This window comes from Mustelus asterias, chromosome 1 (assembly GCF_964213995.1).
Source record: "Mustelus asterias chromosome 1, sMusAst1.hap1.1, whole genome shotgun sequence".
Classification (NCBI taxonomy): domain Eukaryota; kingdom Metazoa; phylum Chordata; class Chondrichthyes; order Carcharhiniformes; family Triakidae; genus Mustelus; species Mustelus asterias.
The window spans coordinates 105308885-105331973 of record NC_135801.1 but is presented as its reverse complement, the minus strand read 5'-3'; the positions used below and the strand labels follow the sequence as shown (position 1 = coordinate 105331973).

General features: G+C 40.2%; 1 protein-coding gene across 1 annotated transcript in view; it reads right to left on the bottom strand.

The window, feature by feature from the left end:
- wdr19 (WD repeat domain 19) overlaps window positions 1–23089 on the bottom strand; it is a 99554-nt gene that overhangs the window by 60410 nt on the left and 16055 nt on the right. The window contains exons 5-12 of the mRNA XM_078216012.1: window positions 22821–22936; window positions 16818–16933; window positions 12042–12122; window positions 9388–9500; window positions 8523–8696; window positions 6588–6658; window positions 3564–3736; window positions 2425–2539 (exon numbers count right to left, since the gene is read on the bottom strand). Coding sequence (XP_078072138.1) covers window positions 2425–2539; window positions 3564–3736; window positions 6588–6658; window positions 8523–8696; window positions 9388–9500; window positions 12042–12122; window positions 16818–16933; window positions 22821–22936 — 959 coding nt within the window. The remainder of the gene's footprint in view (window positions 1–2424; window positions 2540–3563; window positions 3737–6587; window positions 6659–8522; window positions 8697–9387; window positions 9501–12041; window positions 12123–16817; window positions 16934–22820; window positions 22937–23089) is intronic.

Below are 23089 nucleotides of genomic sequence, written 5' to 3'. Positions count from 1 at the left end.
AAATGATAGCGTCCTTAGAGAGACATAGCAACAAGGAAGTTAACCATCCGAGGGGTGGATATCTAGTTTTTGGGTTAGCAAGTGAAAGATAATTAAGTCAAGCAGTGTTTCACAATTGGCTGAGGTATCTGTCATGTTTTGGACTGACATGTTAACGTGAAATGAAATCAAGTTTAAGCTAATTAGGAGGAGTACCTTAGATATCAGGAAGGCATAATTGCAATGGACTTTGGCTCAATGTCTCAGATCTTCGGAGGGGTCTTCAGCACTGACTCAGAGCTATTTGACCATTCGAAGGCCTCCCACGGCCAAGGTTAATGTTTTGTTTGTCTTGTATGTCTTTTATATTTTAAAATAATTTTTTAGTTACAACTTAAAACTGAAAAATATTGCCCTTGTGAATTTAATTCTAAGTTTTCTTAAGTTTTTAAGAGAATCAGGCCACCAATAGAGACCCCTCCCCCCTCCACATTATACAACTCTTAATTTCCTTTGTCAGACACGGTTGACTGATTTCTTTGTGCCTTGAAGGAATATATAGTGGCTGTAAACTATGCAATAATTGTTTAAGGATTATTCATTGCCTGTATACCGTCATATCTTTTCCTAATCTACCTCAGCCAATTTGTCCCTTATACCATCATAAATTCCTTTTGTCAAATTTAACACACTGGCTTCAGATTGAACTTTCAAACATAATGTAAAATTCTATCATGGTAAGGTCATTCGGCCCTAAAGGTTCTTTTACAAGATTATTGATTAGCCTTTTCTTGTCATATAATACTAGATCTAAAATAGCCTGTTCCCGAGTCAATTCCTCAACATCCTGCTCTAGAAAACCGCTCCCAAGGCAAGCCATCCACCATCTTAATCACTCCCTCCCTCCATCACCGATTCTCAATGCCATATGAAAGCCAGCTTCCCCTATCCGTGGGTGGAGATCAGGGCGAGTGGATCAGACCTGCCTTCAGGCAGAAAACTCAAAAAGATGGTAAGGCATAGGCAGCCCACCTGTTCTTAGGCCTATTGAGGCCCTTAAGGTGCCAATCTTCGGCCACGTAGGACCTCATTCCATCTCCATTCCAATAATACATGCGGCCGCAGAAGGTGGGGAAAGAAGGCAGCCAGCCCAGAACTTTGACAGCTTGGGCTAAGAGAAAGGAAGGGTCGGTACCTTCTTTGAGCAGGCGGGGGGGAGGGTGGGGGGTGAGGGGGGGGGGGTGAGGGGGGGGTGAGGGGGGGGTGAGGGGGGGGTGAGGGGGGGGTGAGGGGGGGTGAGGGGGGGGGTGGAATCTGTGCCTTTTGGGGCACACTTCCCTCCCTCTAATATGGTATCCCACTTTGTTTCCCCCTGAAGTTTGGTGTCCAAAGCTGAACAAGGTAATCCCAATGAAGTCTGACAAAGGCCCTGGACAACTAAAGCATCACTTCCTCCACTTTTTATTCCAGCCCCGTTGAGATAAAAAAAAACAATATTCCATCAGCCTTTTGATTGCTTTTTGCAACTGGCTCCCAATGATTTGTGCACGTGCACTCCCAAATCTCTTTGCCCTTTTACATTCCTTAGTTTCTCAATATTTAGCAAGTTCTCTGTTTATTTTTCTTGAGTCCAAAGCGGATTGCCTCACATCTGCCAACATCAATGTCCATTTACCCAGGGTTTGCTCACTCACTTAGTCTATGTGTCTTTGCAACTTCTCACTCCCATCTGCACTATTTACTCTCTTTCCTAATTTAGTGTCAAAATAAATAAGATTGCCAACTGGACAGGGATTGGAGTTATGTATGTTAAGGCACAAAGTTTTAAGAATAAAAATTGAGAGCTAAAGATACTAATTCCTATGAGTAATAATGTGAACAGAGATGTGGCACAGGCTAGGGCAGTACCAGCAGCTGAGCGTTCATGGTTATGAAGTATTTGTGAAAAACAGAGGGTTGTCAGTGTTACTCAGTTTCCAAATAGCTACAGTGCTGGAGCTCTTTTTTCATAACTGTCTTTTTAGTATACATAGGAGTTCCTCTTCACCAGAATGTTGCTTTCTTCTTAGAGAAAGTAGTCTCCTGCTATTATGGAAACTGCATGTCAGATATTTTAAGTTTTCTTCTAAACTTGTCATAAACACTACTAAGTTGAGTTGAGACATTTAAATGCCTGGTCTTTCCTCTTATTTGGATCTACATCAATTTATCTAAAATCATGTGAAAAATACTGCCCAAACCTTTCAGAGCAGTGATGAGACAAAATTAGGAAAAAATTAAAACCTCTTAAAGCCTGAGCAGCGTGGCAAATTTGCCATTATAATTTGGGATGTTCTCACTTATATTTAAGTTTCTCTTCATTGCTGTTAAATGTAGTAAAGTAAATCCTTTGAAACATTTAGTTAATTGTTGATATATATATGCAAAGCATTCATCTGAACTTACGATTTTCTCCAAGAGCGTAAAACCAGGCTCGATTATTCATTCCAACAGCTACATGATATGGGCCAACAGCGATAAAGTTAGGTTCTACCTCTACAGAAACTGTGATTTGTGGTTCCTGTAGGGAAATAAATACAAAATACAAGTTGGTCTAAGTTTAATAGACTTGCCATGAATTATATTTTCTCTAATGAAACTATGCTTAGTTCATTCACTCAGCAAGGGCAGCATGTGGCAATATTTCCTTTCTTTTTGACTCTAAGCATGACAAGTAATTCACAATAAGAAATTAACAATGTCCATTCAATGGTAGATGTTATTTAATGGCACTCTCCGTGCGTACTAAGTGGCAAACATTCTTTCTTCTTTCCATCTAATGCTATGGGATATTTTTGGCAAAGAACCCAAAGCAGGCAATACGAATGAGTCACTATTGACTAAGGTCACAATTAAATTCAGAAACCCATAAATACATCACATTCCACTGGGTACTGGTTGCTCTCCTGAGGGTTCAATGATCTTACCAATTCTTTAAACTTCAACATTTATGTGTTAATCATTAACAGTTGTAAAAATCTAATTATCTGCAGTTCAATTGATTGTGTAAGTTTACATTTTACTTAGCAATTTATGAGCCAGTTCTGATGATCGTTTTCTCTTTACAGCCACTGACGGACTTTTTGTATATTTCTAACAACCTTGTTTATTTTTGTATCACGAGCATCTTGCATAGTTCAATTATTTTGCAAAGTCTTTTGATGGCTCAAGGAAAGATTTCTGGCTATAGACGGAATAGAGCAGATAATTAATTTAGTCTTTTAAAAATACATTAGACCAGAAGTGCTCACTAGTTGCTTCAACAGATAACACTGAATGCAAACTGCTATTAAAAAGACTCAGTTGAATCAGCAATGAAATTCCACATAAGATGCATAGCATTCCCTTTCCAACTAAATTCTTTTTTCACCACGTTTTATAGATGTCTTATTTTGAACTGATAGAATAGGGCTGCTGGGAACAGACAGCACCAACAGTCATAATCTTGATTTTGCAAATGATAAAAGTTTGTAAAGTGTAAATAATCAGTTTCATAACTAGTCAACCAATTTGAAAAAAAACTAAACTTTAAGGTGATTTTATACCCCCTCAATGTGATTCATCACTGTGACCTCCAGCAGAGAGGTTAGGAAAGCTATGCGAGTTCCACATGTATTTCCGAGAACTGGAAGTTTTGTAAGGAAAACATGCAGTGTTCCTCGCTGTGTAGAAACAGCAAGCAACTGTCCATCATCTGTCCAAGATAGCCGATCCAGACCTGAAAGTTTGATATTAAAACATTAAGGATACTATACCTGAAACTTAAATACAATGCATAAACACTAATTCAAAACACACTTGGTTTTAATTAATTTCCTGAATATAAATATAACCATTTAATCATCTATTCAATTCAGTATATATGCCCTACATTCCTCACTTTGGCGTTACCCTTCTTTCATCACTTTGGATGTTACCTCAAAATGGTTTCTTGTTAAGTCAGCATCTATGGGCTGTCACATCATGTCTTATATCACTTCAAAGAGTTCCAAATACTCCAGTCATACATCTACAGCTAAAGGCACTATTCAAGCAGACTTGAAACCCTGATATTTCAGTGCACTTAAAATATTCCACTTGCCGCAAATGAGGGGGGAGGGGGTGAATTCTCTGGCCTCTCTGCAGCGTGTTTCTCATGGCGGGAGGTGGTGCGCCATTCACTGGTGGCGGAATCTTCTGGTCCTGCTGCTGTGAATGGGATTTTCCATTGACTGTACTCCATACCAGCAGGAAATCTGCAGCCCGGGTGCACTGTCAGCGGGACCAGAAAATCCCACCCGCGTGAGCAGCCGGAGAATTCCCTCTGTGGTGTTTCCTGTTGGACATATTTTGTCAAGCAAATAGCTAGGTTCTGATGGACTCCACCCTCGGGTCTTAAAAGGAGTAGATGTACTGGATAAAAGCAAATTATTGCGGATGCTGGAATCTGAAACCAAAAGAGAAAATGCTGGAAAATCTCAGCAGGTCTGGCAGCATCTGTAAGGAGAGAAAAGAACTGATGTTTTGAGTCCGGACGACCCTTTGTCAAAGCTCTTACATCACCAGTAGATGTACTGGTGTTAGTTTTCCAAAATTTGCCAGACTCTGGAAAGGTTCCGTCAGACCGGAAAGTAGCAAATAAAACCTCCCTTTTCAAGAAGGGGTGGAGGCAGAAAACAGAAAACTTCAGGTCAGTTAGCTTGACATCTGTCATGGGAAGTTGTTAAAATCAATCATTAAGGAGGTTATAGCTGGGCGCTTTGAAAAACTCAGGGTAATCAGGGAGAGTCAGCATAGTTTGTGAAAGGAAAATCATGTTAAACCGATTTTTTGGAGTATTTTGGAGGAGTAACATGAACTGTGGATAAAGGGGAACTGTGGACATACAGTACTTGGATTTCCAGAAGGCACTTGATAAGGTGCCACATCAAAGGTTATTGCAGAAAATAAAAGCTCATGGTGTAGGAGGTAACATATTAGCCTGGATAAAAAATTGGCTAGCTGACAGAAAACAAAGAGCATGTAGAAATGGGTCTTTGCCTGATTTGTGGGATGTAACGAGTGGAGTCCCACATGGGTTTGTGCTTGGGTCTCAACTTTTTACAATTTACATCAATGACTTAGATGAGGGGAGTGAAGGCATGGAGCTAAATTTGCAGATGACACAAAGTTAGATAGAAATGTATGATGTGAAGCAGTCATAAGGAATGTCCAAATGGATATAGATAGGTTGAGTGAGTAGGTAAAAATCCAGCATATAGGAAAATGTGAAGTTGTTCACTTTGGCAGGAAGAATGAAAAAGCAGAGTATTACTTAAATTGAGAATGACTGCAGAATTGTGAGGTGCAGTAGGTTCTAGGTGTTCTCATACATGAGTCACAAAATGTTAGTGTGCAAGTACAGCATGTAATCAAGAAGGCTAATGGAATGCTATCCTTTATTACAAGAGGAATTGAACATAAAAGTAAGGACGTTATTCTTCAGTTATACAGAGCATTGGTGAGACCACATCTTGAATACTGTGTGCAGTTTAGATTTCCTTATTTAAGGAAGGGTGTAAATGCATTGGAGGTGGTTCAGAGAAGGATTACTAGATTGATAACTAGAATGAGTGTGTTGTCTTACAAAGATAGATTGGACACACTGGATGGACTGGGCTCTTTTCCACTGGAGTTTAGAAGAGTGAGGGGTGACTTGATTGAAGTATAGAAGATCCTGAACTGTCTTAACAAGGTGGGTGTAGAATGTATGTTTCATCTTGTGGGCAAGTCCAGAATCAGAGGGCACTGTTTTAAAATTAGGGGTCGCCTTTATAGGACAGAGATAGGGGGAACTATTTTCTCTTGGAGGGTTGTGTGACTTCAGAATTCCCTATGGAAGCGGGTAATTCAATATTTTTCAAGGCAGAGGTAGATTGATTCTCTTGCCTAATGAAAATACAGAGGTATCGGGGGTAGATGTAGAACCCAAAACAAATGCAGATCAGTCATGATCTTGTTGACTGGCGGAGCATGCTCAGGGAGCAAATGGCCTACTTCTGCTCCTATTTCGTATGTTAGAAGTTTTAATTTTAGTACTTTTTTAAGATTAAAAGAATTTCCACCTCCTGCCCCTCCTCAATTCTGGTATATATAAACTTGTTGTAAATCATCTATTGCACAGCCAGTGGCAGCAGCAAGCCCATTCTAAGCCATCACTGCTCCTCGGTCAGCTACAGGCCCATTCTTGGTTGCACCTTCTCTTCTACTCAAGTGTTTCCATACATGCTTCCTGCCTGCACCCCCTACCCTTCAGTGTCATTAACCCACCATCCCTACCAACTTCGCCACTCATTCAAACTCAATTACCTTTGTTAATCAGTTTCTCATGATCCAGGTTAGGACAGCTTTTCCAGTCTAGATAAACAGCCTGACAGTCATACCCGCAGAAACATATCTGTGAAAGGTACTTTAATCTGGCAGTTCTTATTTTTCTCACATAATAACATGTATTTATATGGCACCTCCACAGCCTCAGCTCATCTTGAAGTATCCCAAAATGTGTTATAATTGCTAGGTTTTCCATACACAATTTAAAAAAAAGAAATTACCTTTAGTTTCATCATCCAAGTTTATAATAGCATACATCTCCTTCAGTTCAGACAGATCATGGATCTTAATGCTGATCAAGAAAATATATTAGGATTACTACATCAGAGAAGACATTATATTCAATAAAAAAAGGATCCTTCATTATAATTTGGTAAAAAAAAGCTTGAAAACATTTTTTAAAAGCTGTGGTATGTACTGCTGAAGATTACAAGAAAAAAACAAGAAAATTATATATACATCTGGTCGTTTCTGAAATTTAAAAAATATGCATTTTTTTTGAACAGCCACTTTGTCCAGTCACATGAATGTAATCGTGATAAGATTCCTGCACCAAAGTTCAACACAAACTGATTCAGGATAGGAGGAGCATTACACACCAAGTGCATTAGAAGCATATTCTCCTTTCCCATTAAACTGTTATAATTGCTGAAAAAAAAAGAGACGTGCACACATTGCGCCTGTTCAGCTAAACAAATAAATGACAGCCATTCACTTACTCATTCCTCAGGCAAAGCCTTGACCAATGAAGGTCAAACTGCCTGATTTAAATTTCAAAGAATGCGTGGCTGCTAACAGTCAGTTACTTTGTACATCCTCCATGGCAACACGTCTAGCAATCAGAGTCTACTTGCCAACCAATCAGCACTTTCCTCTCATATGGTATAAATTTCCTTTATATCGGTACTATTGTAAAGTGCCCTGCTGAGTGCAAGACAAAAACTTCAACGTGTTTCTTTTTTCAGGAATACTCAAAGAGTACATACATACGACCAAAAAACTATTAAAAAACTTATTCTTAATTTTCATTCTTTTCCAGATTACTTTTGGAAGAAATTCAGGCTAAGGTCTCAGAATAATACAGATCCTGGCTTTAAACAAGTTCAAGAAGCACTGGGGCTACACCAGAGCAAAGAAAAACCACCAGAAAACGGACATGAATTTCTTATCAGGTACCAGTTAATAATGTTGCTCTATTGTGAATTACAAATTCTACTTTTATCTGGATGGTTTTCACATACCTACTCTAAAAATTGTAAATCCCGATACGCTAGTTAACCTTTTTCATTAGCCAGGTTCTAAGGGAATATCTATTCGCACAGGATGGAGAACTTACAGCCAAAGTAGGTTTTCCAAAGCTAGACAGGGTTAACATAAGTCTGCTTATTAAAATTAATGGAATTGTTCTTGGAGGATGAAGGTTGATACATGTTTGCCATTTCACAGAACACCAGAGAGGGGTACAGATAAAATGGCAGGGCCACATGAGGTTGAAAATGTGCCAAAAAATAAGATATTTACTGTAAGGTTGTGACTAACATCTTTAAGAGAGAAATAGGGAGGCATTTTGCAAAGAAACCATTCCTTTAATCTTTCTATTTCCTTTATCACAAAAAAATTACAGCATCTTCAGATCGTCTGACCTGACAGAGAATGGGACAAAGAATTGGTCTGCCCTTTATCTTCTGCATTATGCTGGGTTTTGGACCAATTCCACTTCTCAATTCCACCCTCTGTCAAGATGCCCCAGTCCGGATTTCTAACCTTTCTGCAGTGGTTGCCACAATCATAAATATCAGAAGTTCTTTAATTGGAGAATTCTGTGGTATTTCAAAATGCACACAGGTTTTTGATTAATAATGGACAAAATGTGAGGAGTAATACTGAACCATTGTTGAAAAATGACATTTGGAAGACCTATTCTATGCTCAGGTATTTGAGACATTTCACTAGCTACAAAAATAACCAGGAAATATTTTAAAAATTCATTCCTATTTTCCAAAGACCAAAAATGTAAATAAGGCTCAAACATTTTCAGGCTTGGCTCCCTTGGTGTTAAAGCACGATTAATTTAGTTGGAAGTTTGCAGTACGGAAATGATAGATTACATGTGATAGATAGGTTGAAATAGTAAGGAGAGTTACACCACAACATACCAATTGTCTCCACAGGAAGCAGCTTTGTTCAGGGACTGTGAGATGGCGATACTTGTCAGATTGTCTTTATGATTGTGAGCTTGGAACAATTCCTGGCCAATCTCACGGATATGTGTAGAAATCACCACAAAATAGCCTTGAGAAAAGCCAATCATGATGTACCCATCCCCATACCTGAAACAAAACAAAAGCTGCAGTGTCATGCTATAAATAAGACAAAAATGCAAACAATAAGCATTAATTGAAAACCTATGGATATTATTTGCACACCACAGCATATTACATTTCTGAGGCACTATTTAAATGCCTGTCATATCATAGAAGAAGTGTCAATAAGCTTTGTTCTATATATCAAACACGTTTTTATGTTAATATTTATGTTTAGGCGGCACAGTGGTTAGCACTGCTGCCTCACAGCGCCAGGGACCTGGGTTCGATTCCTGGTTTGGGTCACTGTCTGAACAGTGTCTGCATGTTCTCCCCGTATCTGCGTGGGTTTCCACCGGGTGCTCCGGTTTCCTCCCACAGTCCAAAGATGTGTTGGTTAGGTGCATTGGCCTTGCTAAATTCTCCTTCAGTGTACCCGAACAGGTGCTGGAGTGTGGCGACTAGGGGATTTTCAAAGTTACTTCATTGCAGTGTTAATGTAAGCCTACTTGTGACACTGATAAATAAACTTTAACTTTAATTAAAATGGTAACAGTAAAATACAAGATCAAGGTCAGTGCTAAAAGATAAAATGCAGGCAGCACTTGCTGAATTCCTAGGTTTCCAGCCTATCTCCTCAGGTGAAAACAGTCAGAATCAAACTTGAATAAAATTAAATTTTACGAATTACTTAGAAATAAACTTAACGTAAACTCACCATCTATATGATATGATACTGCCATAGCGTTGCTGGAATGCCAACTCAATAGGGTTATCAGGATCACTCAAATTAAACAGGAAGAGTGTTTTCTTGCCTACAATTGCACTCACCTAGTAATAAAGGCCGAAAAAATGACAAGTTACAATCCACATAACTTTATTAGAGTATGTTTTGTGAAAATTAAAAATATATTTTTAGAACAAGTATTCCAAAATCATTGGGCAAATATCTTTTAAAATTTGTTATATCATGCAGACAAGGCAGGGTAAATGCAGGTTTGCCTCCCACTCCACTAGGACTATATGTAGATTAAAATTCCCCATATTATAGAGTATGAAGGAAGAGATAATAGGAGCTTGATAGAAAGGTACGGCGATAAATATGGGGGATTTTATTCTACATATAGGAAAAATAGGTGGGCAAAGGTAGCTTGGATGAGGAGTTCCAAGAATGTTTTTGAGATAGTTTCTTAGTTCTGGAGCCAACCAGAGAGCTATACTAGACCTGGTACTGTGCAACAAGATAGGATTAAGTGATGATCTCATAATAAAGGCACCCCTAGGTAGCAGTGATCATAATATGATTAAATTTTACATTCAATGAGGGAGAGAAGTGTGGATCCAAGACTAGTATCTTAAATTTAAATAAGGATAATTATGAGGGCATGAAAGTACAGCTACCTAAAGTGAACTAGCAAATTAGGTTAAGAGATAGATCAATAGAGACTCAGTGGCAGACATTTAAGGAGATATTTCAGAATACATAGAATAGATACATTAGAATAAGAAAGAAAAATTCAAAGGAAGGACCCATCATTTGTGGTTATCTAAAAAAGTTAAGAACAATGTCAAACTTAAAGAAAAAGCATACAATTGTGCAAAGATGGGTGAAGGTCAGAAGATTGGACAGACTATAAAAACGGCAAAAAATGACTAAAAGATTGATAAGGAGAAAAATATCAGAGTATGACAGAAAACTAGCTAGAAATATAAAAACAAATAGAGTATCTATAGTTATTTTAAAAAGAAAATTTGAAAAGTGCGTATGGTCCTATATAAAGTGAGTCTGGGGAATTTATAAGAGAAAATAATGTGATGGTAGATTAATTGAAAAGGTATTTTGTATCAGTCTTCACTATAGCGGATGTAAGTAATATCCCATAAACAGCTGTCAATCAGGAAATGGAAGGGAGGAAGCAACTCAAGAAAATTACAATCACCAGGGAAGTGGTACTGAGCAAATTATGCAGCTGCGGGTTGACAAGTCTCTGGATCCAGATGGACTTCTTTCAAGGGTTTTAAAAGAAGTGGCTAGTGAGATAGCTGATGCATTGGTTTTAATGTTTCAAAATTCCCTAGATTTGGGGAAGGTTCAATTATATTGGAAAATAGTGAATGTAACTCCTTTATTTCAAAAGGGAGGAAGACAGAAAGCAGGAAATTATAGACATCTATCAAAGTGAAAATGTTAGAAACTATTATTAAGGATACATTTTGGAAGGTCTAATACAGGAGGGAAGTATACAGTAAATGGCAGAACCCTTAGAAGCATTAGCATACAGGGGATCTAAGCATACAGGTCTACAATTCCCTGAAAGTGGCAACACAAGTGGATACGGTGGTCAAGAAGGTGTGTGGCATGCTTGCCTTCATCGGTCTGGGCATACAGTATAAAAATTGGCAAGTCACATGGCAGCTGTCTACTATTTTAGTTAGGCCATATTTGGAATATTGCATACAGTTCTGTTCGCCCTACTACCAGAATGATGTAGAGGCTTTGGAGAGGGTACAGAAAAAGTTTACCAGGATGTTGTCTGGTTTGGAGGGTATTAGCTATGAGGAGAGATTGGGCAAATTTGGTTTGTTTTCACTTGAACTCGGAGGCTGAGGGGCGACCTGATAGAAGTTTACAAAATTATGAGAGGCATGGATAGAATGGATAGCCGGAGTCTTTTTCCCAGGTCAGAAATGTCAATAACGAGGAGACATTGGTTTAAGGTAAAAGGGGGAAGTTTAAAGGAGATACGAGAGGCAAGTATTTTTACACAGAGGGTGGTAAGAGCCTGGAAATCGCTGCCAGGGAAGGTGGTAGAAGCAGATACAACAGCAATGTTTAAGAGGCATCTCGACAGATTCATGAATAGACAGGGAATAGAGGGATACGGACCGCAGAGGCAAAAGGTCTTTAGTATAAAAATATGTTATGTATCGCTACAGGCTTGGTGGGCCGAATGGCCTGTTCCTGCTGTAAGATTGATAAGGAGAAAAATATCAGAGTATGACAGAAAACTGACATGATGGTAGATTAGCCATGGCAAATGGGCGGGGTTAGTGGGATGACCCATCCCTAGATGGACTGTCAAGGTGCCACCTTGATTTTCTTTGCACTCCATGGGACAGATGCCCAAGTGCCACAAAAAGCATTAACCTTCTTGTTAATGAATCCACTTCCAGAAATCCCCCCAATCACCTTTCCAGTGGAGGAGAAGAACCCCTCTAACTTAAATAAGCCTTGGTGGTCTCAATGTTTTTCTTATCTTCAATATACCTTCCTAAAGGCACAACTTCATCACAAGAAACTGTCTCGTTAGTTGCTTTCTGAGTTATCAATCTGTTTAAAAAATACTTGCATAGTTTTTACTGGAAACTCACCGTGCTTTCTCCCACTGATGCCCGTTCATCTGTCTTCATCACGGAGAACTGTACGTCACTTGGCTCTGCTCTCACTGTGGTCTGTTGAAAAAGTAACAGTTGAGGCGGAGGACAATACAGAAAGTGTGGACTGCCATTAAACAATCAAAACTGCATTTAATCTGAAAGGGTCTAGGTAGGGTAGATGGAGCAAAATTGTTTCCAATGCAAAAAGGATTGACAAGCAGATGAACCAATTTAAGATGAATGGAAAAAAAAAATCAACAGCAACATGAAGAAAGACTCGTATCTGCAGTTAGTGCCTATACGCAGTTAGTGGTTAGGATCTGGAATGCATTGCCTGCGAATGTTGTAGAGGCAGATTTAATCTTGTAAAATTCCCTTTTGAAAGCCAAGAACCTGAAGTTAAAAATTTGCAAGGTCACAGGCTAAGGGCAGTGGAGTGGGGCTAGCTGACTTGGTTTTGCAGCAAGCTGACATGGACATGGCAGACCAAATGGCCTCTGTAATAACTTTGAAGGTGACTCGTTATGGCTTCAAGTTATAAGTGGCAGCACGGTGGCACAGTGGTTAGCACTGCTGCTTCACAGTGCCAGGGACCCGAGTTTAATTCCAACCTTGGGTGACTGTCAGTGTGGAGGTTGCACATTCTCGCCATGTCTGCATGTGTTTCCTCCAGGTGGTCCAGTTTCTTCCCACAGTCCAAAGCTGTGCAAGTTAGGTGGATTGGCCATGTTAAATTGCCCCTTAGTGTCTAAAGATCATGAGGAGCTGGACGGGGAGAAACTGTTACCGCTCATAAAAGGATCAAAAATGAGAGGGCACAGTAATTTGCACTTTTCAGACAGGTTCAGGTCTGGAATTCATTGCCTAGAAGTGTGGCAGAGGCAGGTTCAATCAAGGAATTCAAGAGGGCATTAAATGATTATTTGAATACAAACATCGTGCAGGGTTACAGGGAAAAGACAGGAGAATGGCACTAAATCATGATGCGCATTCGGAGACCAGTGCAAATGGGCCAAATGGCCTCCTCCTGCGCTGTAACAATTCTGTGATGTCTGCTGACAACACCCAGCTCTACCTCATAACTAACTCTCTTCACTTCTATACTGTTGCAAAGTTTCAGACTGCCTAATCGAATTTGCAACCGCCTGAGGCTGAACTAGACTGTTCACAACCTTGGTCCAAAACCTAACTCTAAGACAAGCTTCTAACCACATATCCATGCCATCACTAAGAATACATGCCATCATCTATTTCTACTTTGGTAATAGGGTCCCTGCCTCAGATCACCTGCTGATGAAAAACCCGTCAATTTCTGTGTAACCTATAGACTTGCATAGCTCAACACACTGGCTGGCCTCCAATATTCCACCCTTTGTAAACTTGAAGTCATCCAAAATACCCATGTCCTTACTAGCACCAAGGATCATTCATCTATCACCTGTGCTCATTGACTTACATTTTGTGCCAAGTTTCCTGGAGCAATATGTTTTTCCAACAATTTCTTGGGTCAATGCTTCGAAGCCAAATAGGAGTAAAGCTACTTTACATCTAGTATTCTGCTTTGAGGTAGGCTAATTAGTAATGTCATAGTAAAAAGATCCACTGGGAAATGGTGATCATGAGACAATTGAATACTATATTAAGTTTGAAAATGACAAAGTCCAATCGAAAACAAGAATCTTAAACTTAAAGACATTTACACAGGAATGAGGAGAGAACTTGTTGAAGTTAATTGGGTATAATTACTAAAATGTATGGCGGTAAATAAACACTGGGAAATCTTTAAAGAAATCATTTAAAATGTTCAACGAAAATACATACTATTGAAAAACAAAAGCTTAGTGAAAAAGATCTATCTGTGGCTTACTATGAGGTTTAATGAGAGTGTTAGATTAAAAGAGAAGCTTATAATGTTTCAAAGAATAGTAGTAAGTCTTGAGGATTGGAAATGTATAGGGCCACAAAAAAGTTGAAAGAAAGGGGAAAAAATACATTATGAGAGTAAATGAGTCAGGAATATAAAAACAGATTGTAGGAGCTTTTACAAGAAGAGTGTAGTTAAAGTAAACATTGGTCCCTTTGAGGAAGAGATGAACAAAATTATCATGGGAATGAGGAAGTGGCAAAGACATTGAATAAATATTTTGTGGCTGTTATCACAGTGGAAGACATAAGTTGCGTACTAAAAATAGAGGGCAGCATCAGTCATTGGGAAAATGCTGGATTATATTATTAAGGAAATCTTAACAATGCACCTGGAAAAGCATAGCAGATTAGAACAATATTAGAACAAGTCAATCTCAGCAGGTCTGACAGCATCTGTAGGGAGAGAATAGAGCCAATGTTTGGAGTCTCGAGCTCTTTGTCAGAGCTTTGACGAAGGGTCATCTAGACTCGAAATGTTGGCTCTATTCTCCCCACACAGATGCTGTCAGACCTGCTGAGATTTTCCAGCATTTTCAGTTTTTGTTTCAGATTCCAGCATCCGCAGTATTTTGCTTTTATCTTAGAACAAGTCAATATGATTTTACAAAAGGGAAATCCTGTTTGACAAATTTATTGTAGTTTTTGAGGTTGCAAATAGCAGATAGAGGGGAACCAGTAGATATTGTATACTTAGATTCCCAAAAGGCATTCAATAAGGTTCACATAAAAGGTTAATAGACAAGATAAAGGCTCATGGACTTGGGGATAATATATTAGCACACGTGCAGGAGTGGTTAACAGTTAGGAATCATTGGGTGGGATCTTTGTCCCACCAAAGATAACCCCCTGGGGCGGGCGGGTTCCCCTGTGGCTGGACAGGCAAAGCACGCAAAACACTGTACACAATCAGTGGATTGGAAAATACTATCATAGCCAATGGTGAGCCATCCCTGCTGCCAGAAAACACGCAGCGGGGGGCAGGGGGGGAAAATCCCACCCAAAGATTAGGAATAAATGAAGCATTTTTAATTTGGCAGACTGCGACTAGTGGAATGCTGCAAGGATCAGTGCTGGGGCCTTAGCTTTTACAATCTATATTAGTGACTTAGAAAAAGAGTGTCATTTATCCAAGTTTACTAATGATAGAAAGTTTTAGAAATATAAGCTATGAGGAGAACACAAGAGGCAGAGAAATGTTAATTGAATGGGCAACAAGGTGACAAATTGTGGGGAAGTGAGGGGCATTTCATTTTGGTCTTAAGAATAGAAAAGTAGAATACCTTTTAAAGTGTTTGAAACATGTAAATGTTGATGTTCAGAGTGACATGGGTGTACTTGTACAAGGAACACAGAAAATTAGCAAGCAAGTACAGCAAACAATTTGGAAAGGAAATGGTATGTTTGCCATGTAAAGAAGTCTTGCTATAGTTGTATAGGACTTTGGCAAGACTACACCTGGAATACTATGCGCAGTTTTGGTTTTCATTTTTAAGGAACAATATGCTTGCAATGGAGGCAGTGCAGCAAAGGTTCACTAGATCAGCCCCTGGAATCGCATGGGTGTCCTATGATGAGGAGATGGGTAAATTGGGTCTATATTCTTGAGTTTAGAAAATTGAGAGGTGATCTCATTGGAACATTTGAGATTATTAAATGCCCTGACAGGGTAGATACTGACACTTATTGGGGAATCTAAAACAAGAGGGTGTAGATTCAGGATAAGGAGCTATTCATTTAGTACTGAGATAAGGAGAAATTTCTTCACTCAAAGAGCTGTGAATCTTTGAAATTTTCTATCCCACAGAGTTATTTGATTTGATTTATTATTATCACATGTATTTGCATATACCGAAAATTGTTTCTTGCACGCTACACAAAGCATACCATTCATAGAGAAGGAAAGGAGAGGGTGCAGAATGTAGTGTTACAGTCACAGCTTGGGTGTAGAGAAAGACCAATTTAATATAAGGTATGTACATTCAAAAGTCTGATGGCAGCCGGGAAGAAGCTGTTCTTGAGTCAGTTGGTACATGACCTCAGACATTTGTATCTTTTTCCTGATGGAAGAAGGTGAAAGAGAGAATGTCCAGGGTGTGTGGGTTCCTTGATTATGCCGGCTGCTTTTCTGAGGCAGTGAGAAGTGTAGACAGAGTCAACGGATGGGAGGCTGGTTTGCGTGATGGACCGGGCTTCATTCACCACCCTTTGTAGTTTCTTGTGGTTTTGGACAGAGCAGGAGCCATACCAAGTTGTGATACAACCAGAAAGGGTGCTTTCTATGGTTCATCTATAAATGTTGGTGAGAGTTGTAGTGGAAATGCCAAATTTTCTTAGCCTCCTGAGAAATTAGAGGCATTGGTACGCTTTCTTAACTATAGCGTCGGCATGGAGGAACCAGGACAGGATTTTGTTGGTGATCTGGACACCAAGAAACTTGAAGTTCTTGACCATTTCTACTTCATCCCTGTTGATGTAGACAGGGGCATGTCCTTCACTACTCTTCCTGAAGTCAATGACTATGCCCTTCGTTTTACTGACATTGAGGGAGAGATTATTGTCATTGCACCAAATTCTCTATCTCTTTCCTGTAATCTGTCTCATCATTGTTTGAGATTGTTTGAGTTATGGATTTGCATTTAAAGCTAAAATGACAGATCTTTAGTCTTTCAATCAATCAACTCCATTATAAATCTTGCCAGATAGGTTTTGTCCAAAGGTTCTGTAGACTTTTCTGACAAGCTTTTTCTAATTGGGGTTATTTTAATGCTATTTTAAGATATTAGCCATAATAAATAAATCACCAGTATTAAAATGACAAATCAAGGTTGGAATGCTCTCACTCACCTGACGAATAGTATCTCCCTCCTGGTTGCTGACAGTTATCATCCTATCTTCACTACCCAATGCAAGCAGATTCTGGGAACTCCAGCAACCACAAGTGATCCGTTTTGTGTGCTTCCCTGAAATATTGGTGTGAAAGAAGAAAAATATTAATCCCTGCTAGAATGAATAAAAGACAAGTGATTCAGTGACAGAGTGGGTTTAACATACTTTAATTTCACTTTTGGGATACTAATGCCAAACCACCCCAGACTAACAATTGTAAGGGTTGCTGAAGCAAAACTGGGGCATGGGCAACTGGCTGGCCCCATGGGCAACTGCCTGGGAGACTCCATACATGTCCCCAATAGATCCCTGGAAAGATAGGAAGCATAAAAGTTTCGTGGCACACTTATCTTCGGGACCACAGTTACTGGATGCACACTGAATCCCATAGGTCACAGCTCATCCTGAAACAGGGTGCATAAGTCAGTGAAAGCATCAGCCATTGCTGACATTGTCACATCGACATTTACAGGTAGTCAAGACAAATCCAATGCACACCTAGCCAGGGTCAGACTCTGGTTATTGTCAGTCCCCTTGTCACACTTTACTGGTGTGCCCACCTAGAGCTTGGCCCTCTTGCTGTAACTGCAGTCGAGCTGCCTGTGTCACTCCTCGGCATGGGTGAAGACTGTGTATGAATCACAGGGCTCTCCCCAACTTATACACTGTACTTGAAGTCGAATTCCCCTGGACCGTCCCTTGCTACTACTCCTCTCTCTCAAAACACGCCAATGTCTCTCTGTGTCCCTTGCTCTGTACCACCACCCTAAGCTGCTCCAGAGAGACCACTCTTAGCAGCTCCCACTCTTGCAGAGAGGTCATCACCCCAACTCCAGCACAGGCCAGCAATGGCCTCTGCTCTCTGCTCATGCTCTTTCCTTTACCATTATGAGTTTTATAAAATTGTTGTTTTGGGACTGCGTCTTTAATTTAACATAAAATGAAGCGGGTCATGGGACCTGTTCTGAAGTCTTACTGACAACAAGCCTGGATAGTTTGATTGTTAGAGATTAAATGGGGCCAGACAGGTTTACTGGGAAGAAACTGCAAGGTGTTCACACTTGGAGACTGCGGGTTGACAAATCCCTGGGTCCAGATGGATTTCACCCTAAGGTCTTGAAAGAAGAGGCTACTGATATAGTATCTAATTCCCTAGATTTGGGGAAAGTTCCATTAGATTGGAAAATAGCACATGTAACTCCTTTATTCAAAAAGGGAGAGAGACAGAAATCAGAAAACTAGTTAGCCTCACAACCGTCAATAGGAAAATGTTAGAAGCTATGACTAAAAATGTTATAGCAGGGCACTTAGAAAAACTCAAGGCAATCAGACAGAGTTAACATGGTTCTGTGAAAGGAAAATCATGTTTAACCAATTTATTGGAGTTCTTTGAAGGAATCACTTGCTGGGGAACGACTTAGATTTCCAGAAGGCATTTGATAAGGTGCCACATCAAACATTATGGTGGAAAATGAAAGCTCATTGTATGGAGGGGTAAGGTACTGACGTGGATAGAAGATTGGCTAGCTAACAGAGATTGGCTTAAATGAGTCATTTTCTGATTGGCAGGATATGACGACAAGTGGTGTACAACAGGGATCAGTGCTGGGGTCTCAACATTTTGCAACTTATATCAATAATTGAATGAAGAGACAAAAGGTATGGTTGCTATATTTGCTGATGATGCAAAGAAAGGTAGGAAAGTAAATTGTGAAGGGAACATGGGGAGTTTAAGCTTATTTATTAATATCACAAGTAGGCTTACATTAACTGCAAAAAAGTTACTGTGAAAATCTCCTAGTTGCCACACTCCAGCGCCTGTTCGGGTACACTGAGGGAGAATTTAGCATGACCAATCCACCTATCCAGCACATCTTTCAGACTGTGGGAGGAAACTCGCACAGACACAGGGAGAACGTGCAGACACCGCACAGGCAGTGACCCAAGCCGGGAATCAAACCTGGATCCCTGGCACTGTGAGGCAGCAGTGCTTACCACTGTTCCACTGCGCCATCCATAAGGGACATAGATAGGTTAATTGAGTGGGCAAAGGTCTAGCCAATGGAATATAATGTGGGCAAATGTGAAATTGGCAGGAAGCATAAAAAAAGCTTATTGTCTAAATGGTGAGAGGTTACAGAGATCTGAGATGCAGAAGGATCTGGGTGTCCTAGTGCATGAATCAGAAAAGGCTGGTATACAGGAACAGCAAGTAATTAGGAAAACCTATAGAATGTTATTGTTTATTGTGAGAGGAATTGATTACAAAAGTAGGGAGGTTATGCTTCAGTACAGGGCATTGGTGAGACCACATCTAGAGTATGGTGTCCAGTATTTGCCTCCTTATTGAAGGAAAGATGTAAAGGAATTAGCTCGGCACGGTAGCACAGTGGTTAGCACTGCTGCTTCACAGCTCCAGGGTCCCGGGTTCGATTCCCGGCTCGGGTCACTGTCTGTGTGGAGTTTGCACATTCTCCTCGTGTCTGCGTGGGTTTCTTCCGGGTGCTCCGGTTTCCTCCCACAGTCCAAAGATGTGCGGGTTAGGTTGATTGGCCAGGTTAAAAATTGCCCCTTAGAGTCCTGAGATGCGTAGGTTAGAGGGATTAGCGGGTAAACTATGTGGGGGTAGGGCCTGGGTGGGATTGTGGTCGGTGCAGACTCAATGGGCCGAATGGCCTCCTTCTGCACTGTAGGGATTCTATGAGAAGCAGTTCAGAGAAGGTTTACTAGACTAATACCAGGAATGAGCAGGTTGCCCTATGAGAAAAGGTTGGATAGGTTATGCTTGTATCCACTGGAGTTTAGAAGACCAGGAGGCGACTTGATCAAAACCTTTTAAGATCCTAAGCAGTCTTGACAGGGTGGATGTAAAGAGGATCTTTAGTTAGATCCTTGTTGGAGAACTAGAGATCACTGTTTAAAGTAAGGGGTCGCTCACTTAAGACAGTGATGAAGAGAAATCTTTTCTCTCAGCAGGCCGTAATTCTTTGGAACTCTCTTCCTCAAAAGGTGGTGTCACAAACTGAGTTGGTGTTACTACTGGACGGGAAGATCCCAGAATGAAACCCTGGCTCAGAAGATTGTAATGTTTTAATTTTTTTTAGAAAACGTGGAGGAACTGAATCACAGGGCCGCCAATTAGCTTTTAACAAGAAAAACATTTATTAAACATGAAAAGTTCGACTCCTTCGCTCCCACGTATTTTCACAAATACGCACAGATTTCAAGGATAACACAGATCACACATTATATTTTATACTATAATGTTCTCAATAAGCACACAGTCCCCTGCAATCCACAAGCTGACTATGGTCAGACAACACCCTCGTTGGTCTAGAGTAGGGGTCTCCAAACTACGGCCCGCGGGACGCATCTGGCCTGCAGGGGGCCGCATTCGGATCGGAGTTTGGAGACCGCTGGTCTAGAGGTATGATTCTCTCTTTGGGAATTGTAATTAGAAAGTTTGCAAGAGATCCTGGGTTCAAATCCCAGATGAGCCCTTTGTTTTCTATGATGCGGCAAGGTGGCACAGTAGTTAGCACTGCTGCCTCACAGTGCCAGGGACCTGGATTCAATTCTGGCCCTGTGTGAAGTTTGTACGTTTTCCCAGTGTCTGTGTGGGTTTCCTCCCACAGTCCAAGGACCTGCAGTTTAGATTGAATGGCCATGCTAAATTGCCCTTAGTGTCCCAAGTAGGTTAGAGGGATTAGTAAGGTAAACACGTGGAGCTACGGGGATAGGGCCTGAGTGAGGTGCTCTGTTGGAGAGTCAGTGCAGACTTGATGAGCCAAATGGCCTCCTTCGGCACTGTAGAGATTCTATGATTGAATACCCTACTCTGAAATCAAGTTTTTAAAAATTCATTTGTGGGACATGGGCATTGCTGGCTGACCAGCATTTATTGTCCATCCCTAATTGCCCGAGGGCAGTTGAAAGTCAACCACATTGCTCTGGCTCTGGAGTCACATGTAGGCCAGACCAGGTAAGGACGGCAGATTCCCTTCCCTAAAGGACATTAAGTGAACCAGACGGGTTTTTCCGGCAATCAACAATGGTTTCATGGTCATCAGTAGACTGTTAATTCCAGATTTTTTTTATTGAATTCAAATTCCACCATCTGCTATGGCGGGATTCAAACCCGGGTCCCCAGTCCATTAGCTGAGTTTCTGGATTAGTTTAGCGATAATATCACTCACATTGATCTTCTGTGAATTGTCACATGAGTGTTTCCAAATTCTACTCACAAAGAGACATATTTTAAAATCTTCTTTCGCCTATTGTCCAAAGATGTGCGGGTTAGGTTGATTGGCCAGGTTAAAAATTGCCCCTTAGAGTCCTGAGATGCGTAGGTTAGAGGGATTAGTGTGTAAATATGTGGGTGTAGGGCCTGGGTGGGATTGTGGTCGGTGCAGACTCGATGGGCCGAATGGCCTCCTTCTGCACTGTAGGGTTTCTATGATTTCTATTGCTTTCCATCAGCTGTTTATAGCAAGAATCCACCTCCATGGTTTCCAAATATCTTTTCAGGATTCCTTTGTCTTGAATGCTTTACATAAGCTCGGAGATCCAGCCACTGACAATTATTTCTCCTATTGCTTCACAGGCTATGGTAAGATTTCAAAAACCTTAGAGCCACTTCAAATATCTTTCTGGGTTCTCACGAGCCAACTCCTTCTCAGCTAGGCCTGTGGCTTCAATGCACAATGTCCTGATCCAATTCCAGTTTCCTCTGTTCCTTTATCTTGAGGCTTCCTGGAAACTTTTCTTCATTTCTCTAGTTTCCTTACTAACTGTTCTTTAGATTCTAACACTTGCTTCCTTGCTCTTTACTCAATTCTATGGCTTTTCTTCTAGCAGAGGTGAGAGAGATATTCCCCCTCTGACTGCGAAACTCCTTCTCCTCTGGCTTTTAGTTAACTCAAAAAGGTCTTCTAACCTAAAAGTGCCCTGGTAGCTAAGCAACATCTCAATCCTACCCCAAGCTGGTGTTCACTTTCCCATCACAAACTTTCTTAGCACAATAGAAACACAGTTTGAACTGAAACCAAAACTATACATACAAACATCTTTGTTTAACATGAATCTAACCAGGTTTACCCTTTCCTACACAAAACCACTAAATTAAATCCACTTAAATCTATATCTTATTTCTAATCTTTAACTATACAAACATAGTTCATTTCAACTACCTATGTTTTCCTGACAGAGTTTGAATATTTTAGAGTCTCATTCCATCTAACATTTAGAGCCACGGCAGATTGCAGATGTTCTCCTCCAACAGGGGCAGTTTCGTACCTTCGCTGGAACCAGGAAAATATTTTTCCCCAGACTTGGGAATTGTGTGGTATTCGCTTATTGTGTGGTATTCGCTTATTGTGTGGTAACTATTGGCTGGATTTGACATATAGAGCTACTAAAGTGGATGTTGTTTGGGAAAAGGGGTATCGTAGTGAGTTCATGGACATGGGTATATTTTGGGAACAAGAGGCAATTTCAGAGAAAATGGTGAGTTTAGTATTAATATACTTAAGTATCATAGTGTATATTAGTCTTTCTTGCCGTGCATTTTTCTTTTCCTTTACCTTAATAAATACTCTTTATTAATTGTTTATACAATGATTGGACTGGTTCCTCACTGGGTTGTACATTGTTCCTCACATTATTCCAAACAAATATATACTACCAGAACCAGTGTTTCAAGTTATTTTTCTGGGTTTTGAGGCACTCTCGCAGATAACATCAGTGGGGTTCTTCGTATAGTTCTCTATCCACCAGAGATTTAACTCAATTACATGAGAGGAAATTCTACGTTAAAATAGGTGTAAATATAAAATACTTATTCCAGAATTTTGATATTACACATTAGAGAACATAAACTATTGCACCAGATTAGTTGCCTTTCAAGTTTTCAAAAGTTAAAGGATCTAAAATTAAGTACCAAGATAGATTATATTTACTCACCGAGAACTGGCACTTTGCGGGAGGTCTGCAAATTATAGACAAGCAGATTTCCTTTGGCTGTTCCAACAGCGAGTAGTGATCCTGCTTTTGACCACATCAGAAATGACATCTGATCTCTGAAAAAATACAAGTGTGACTTATTACCATGACAAATTTAAGGTGGGGTGGGCAGGTATTAAAGCATATTGTACTTCGCATGGAATAAGGGTCATCTTGACTTCCTGCAGAGGAAAGAAAATAATCAGGTCAAGCTGATAGCTAGGCAGATC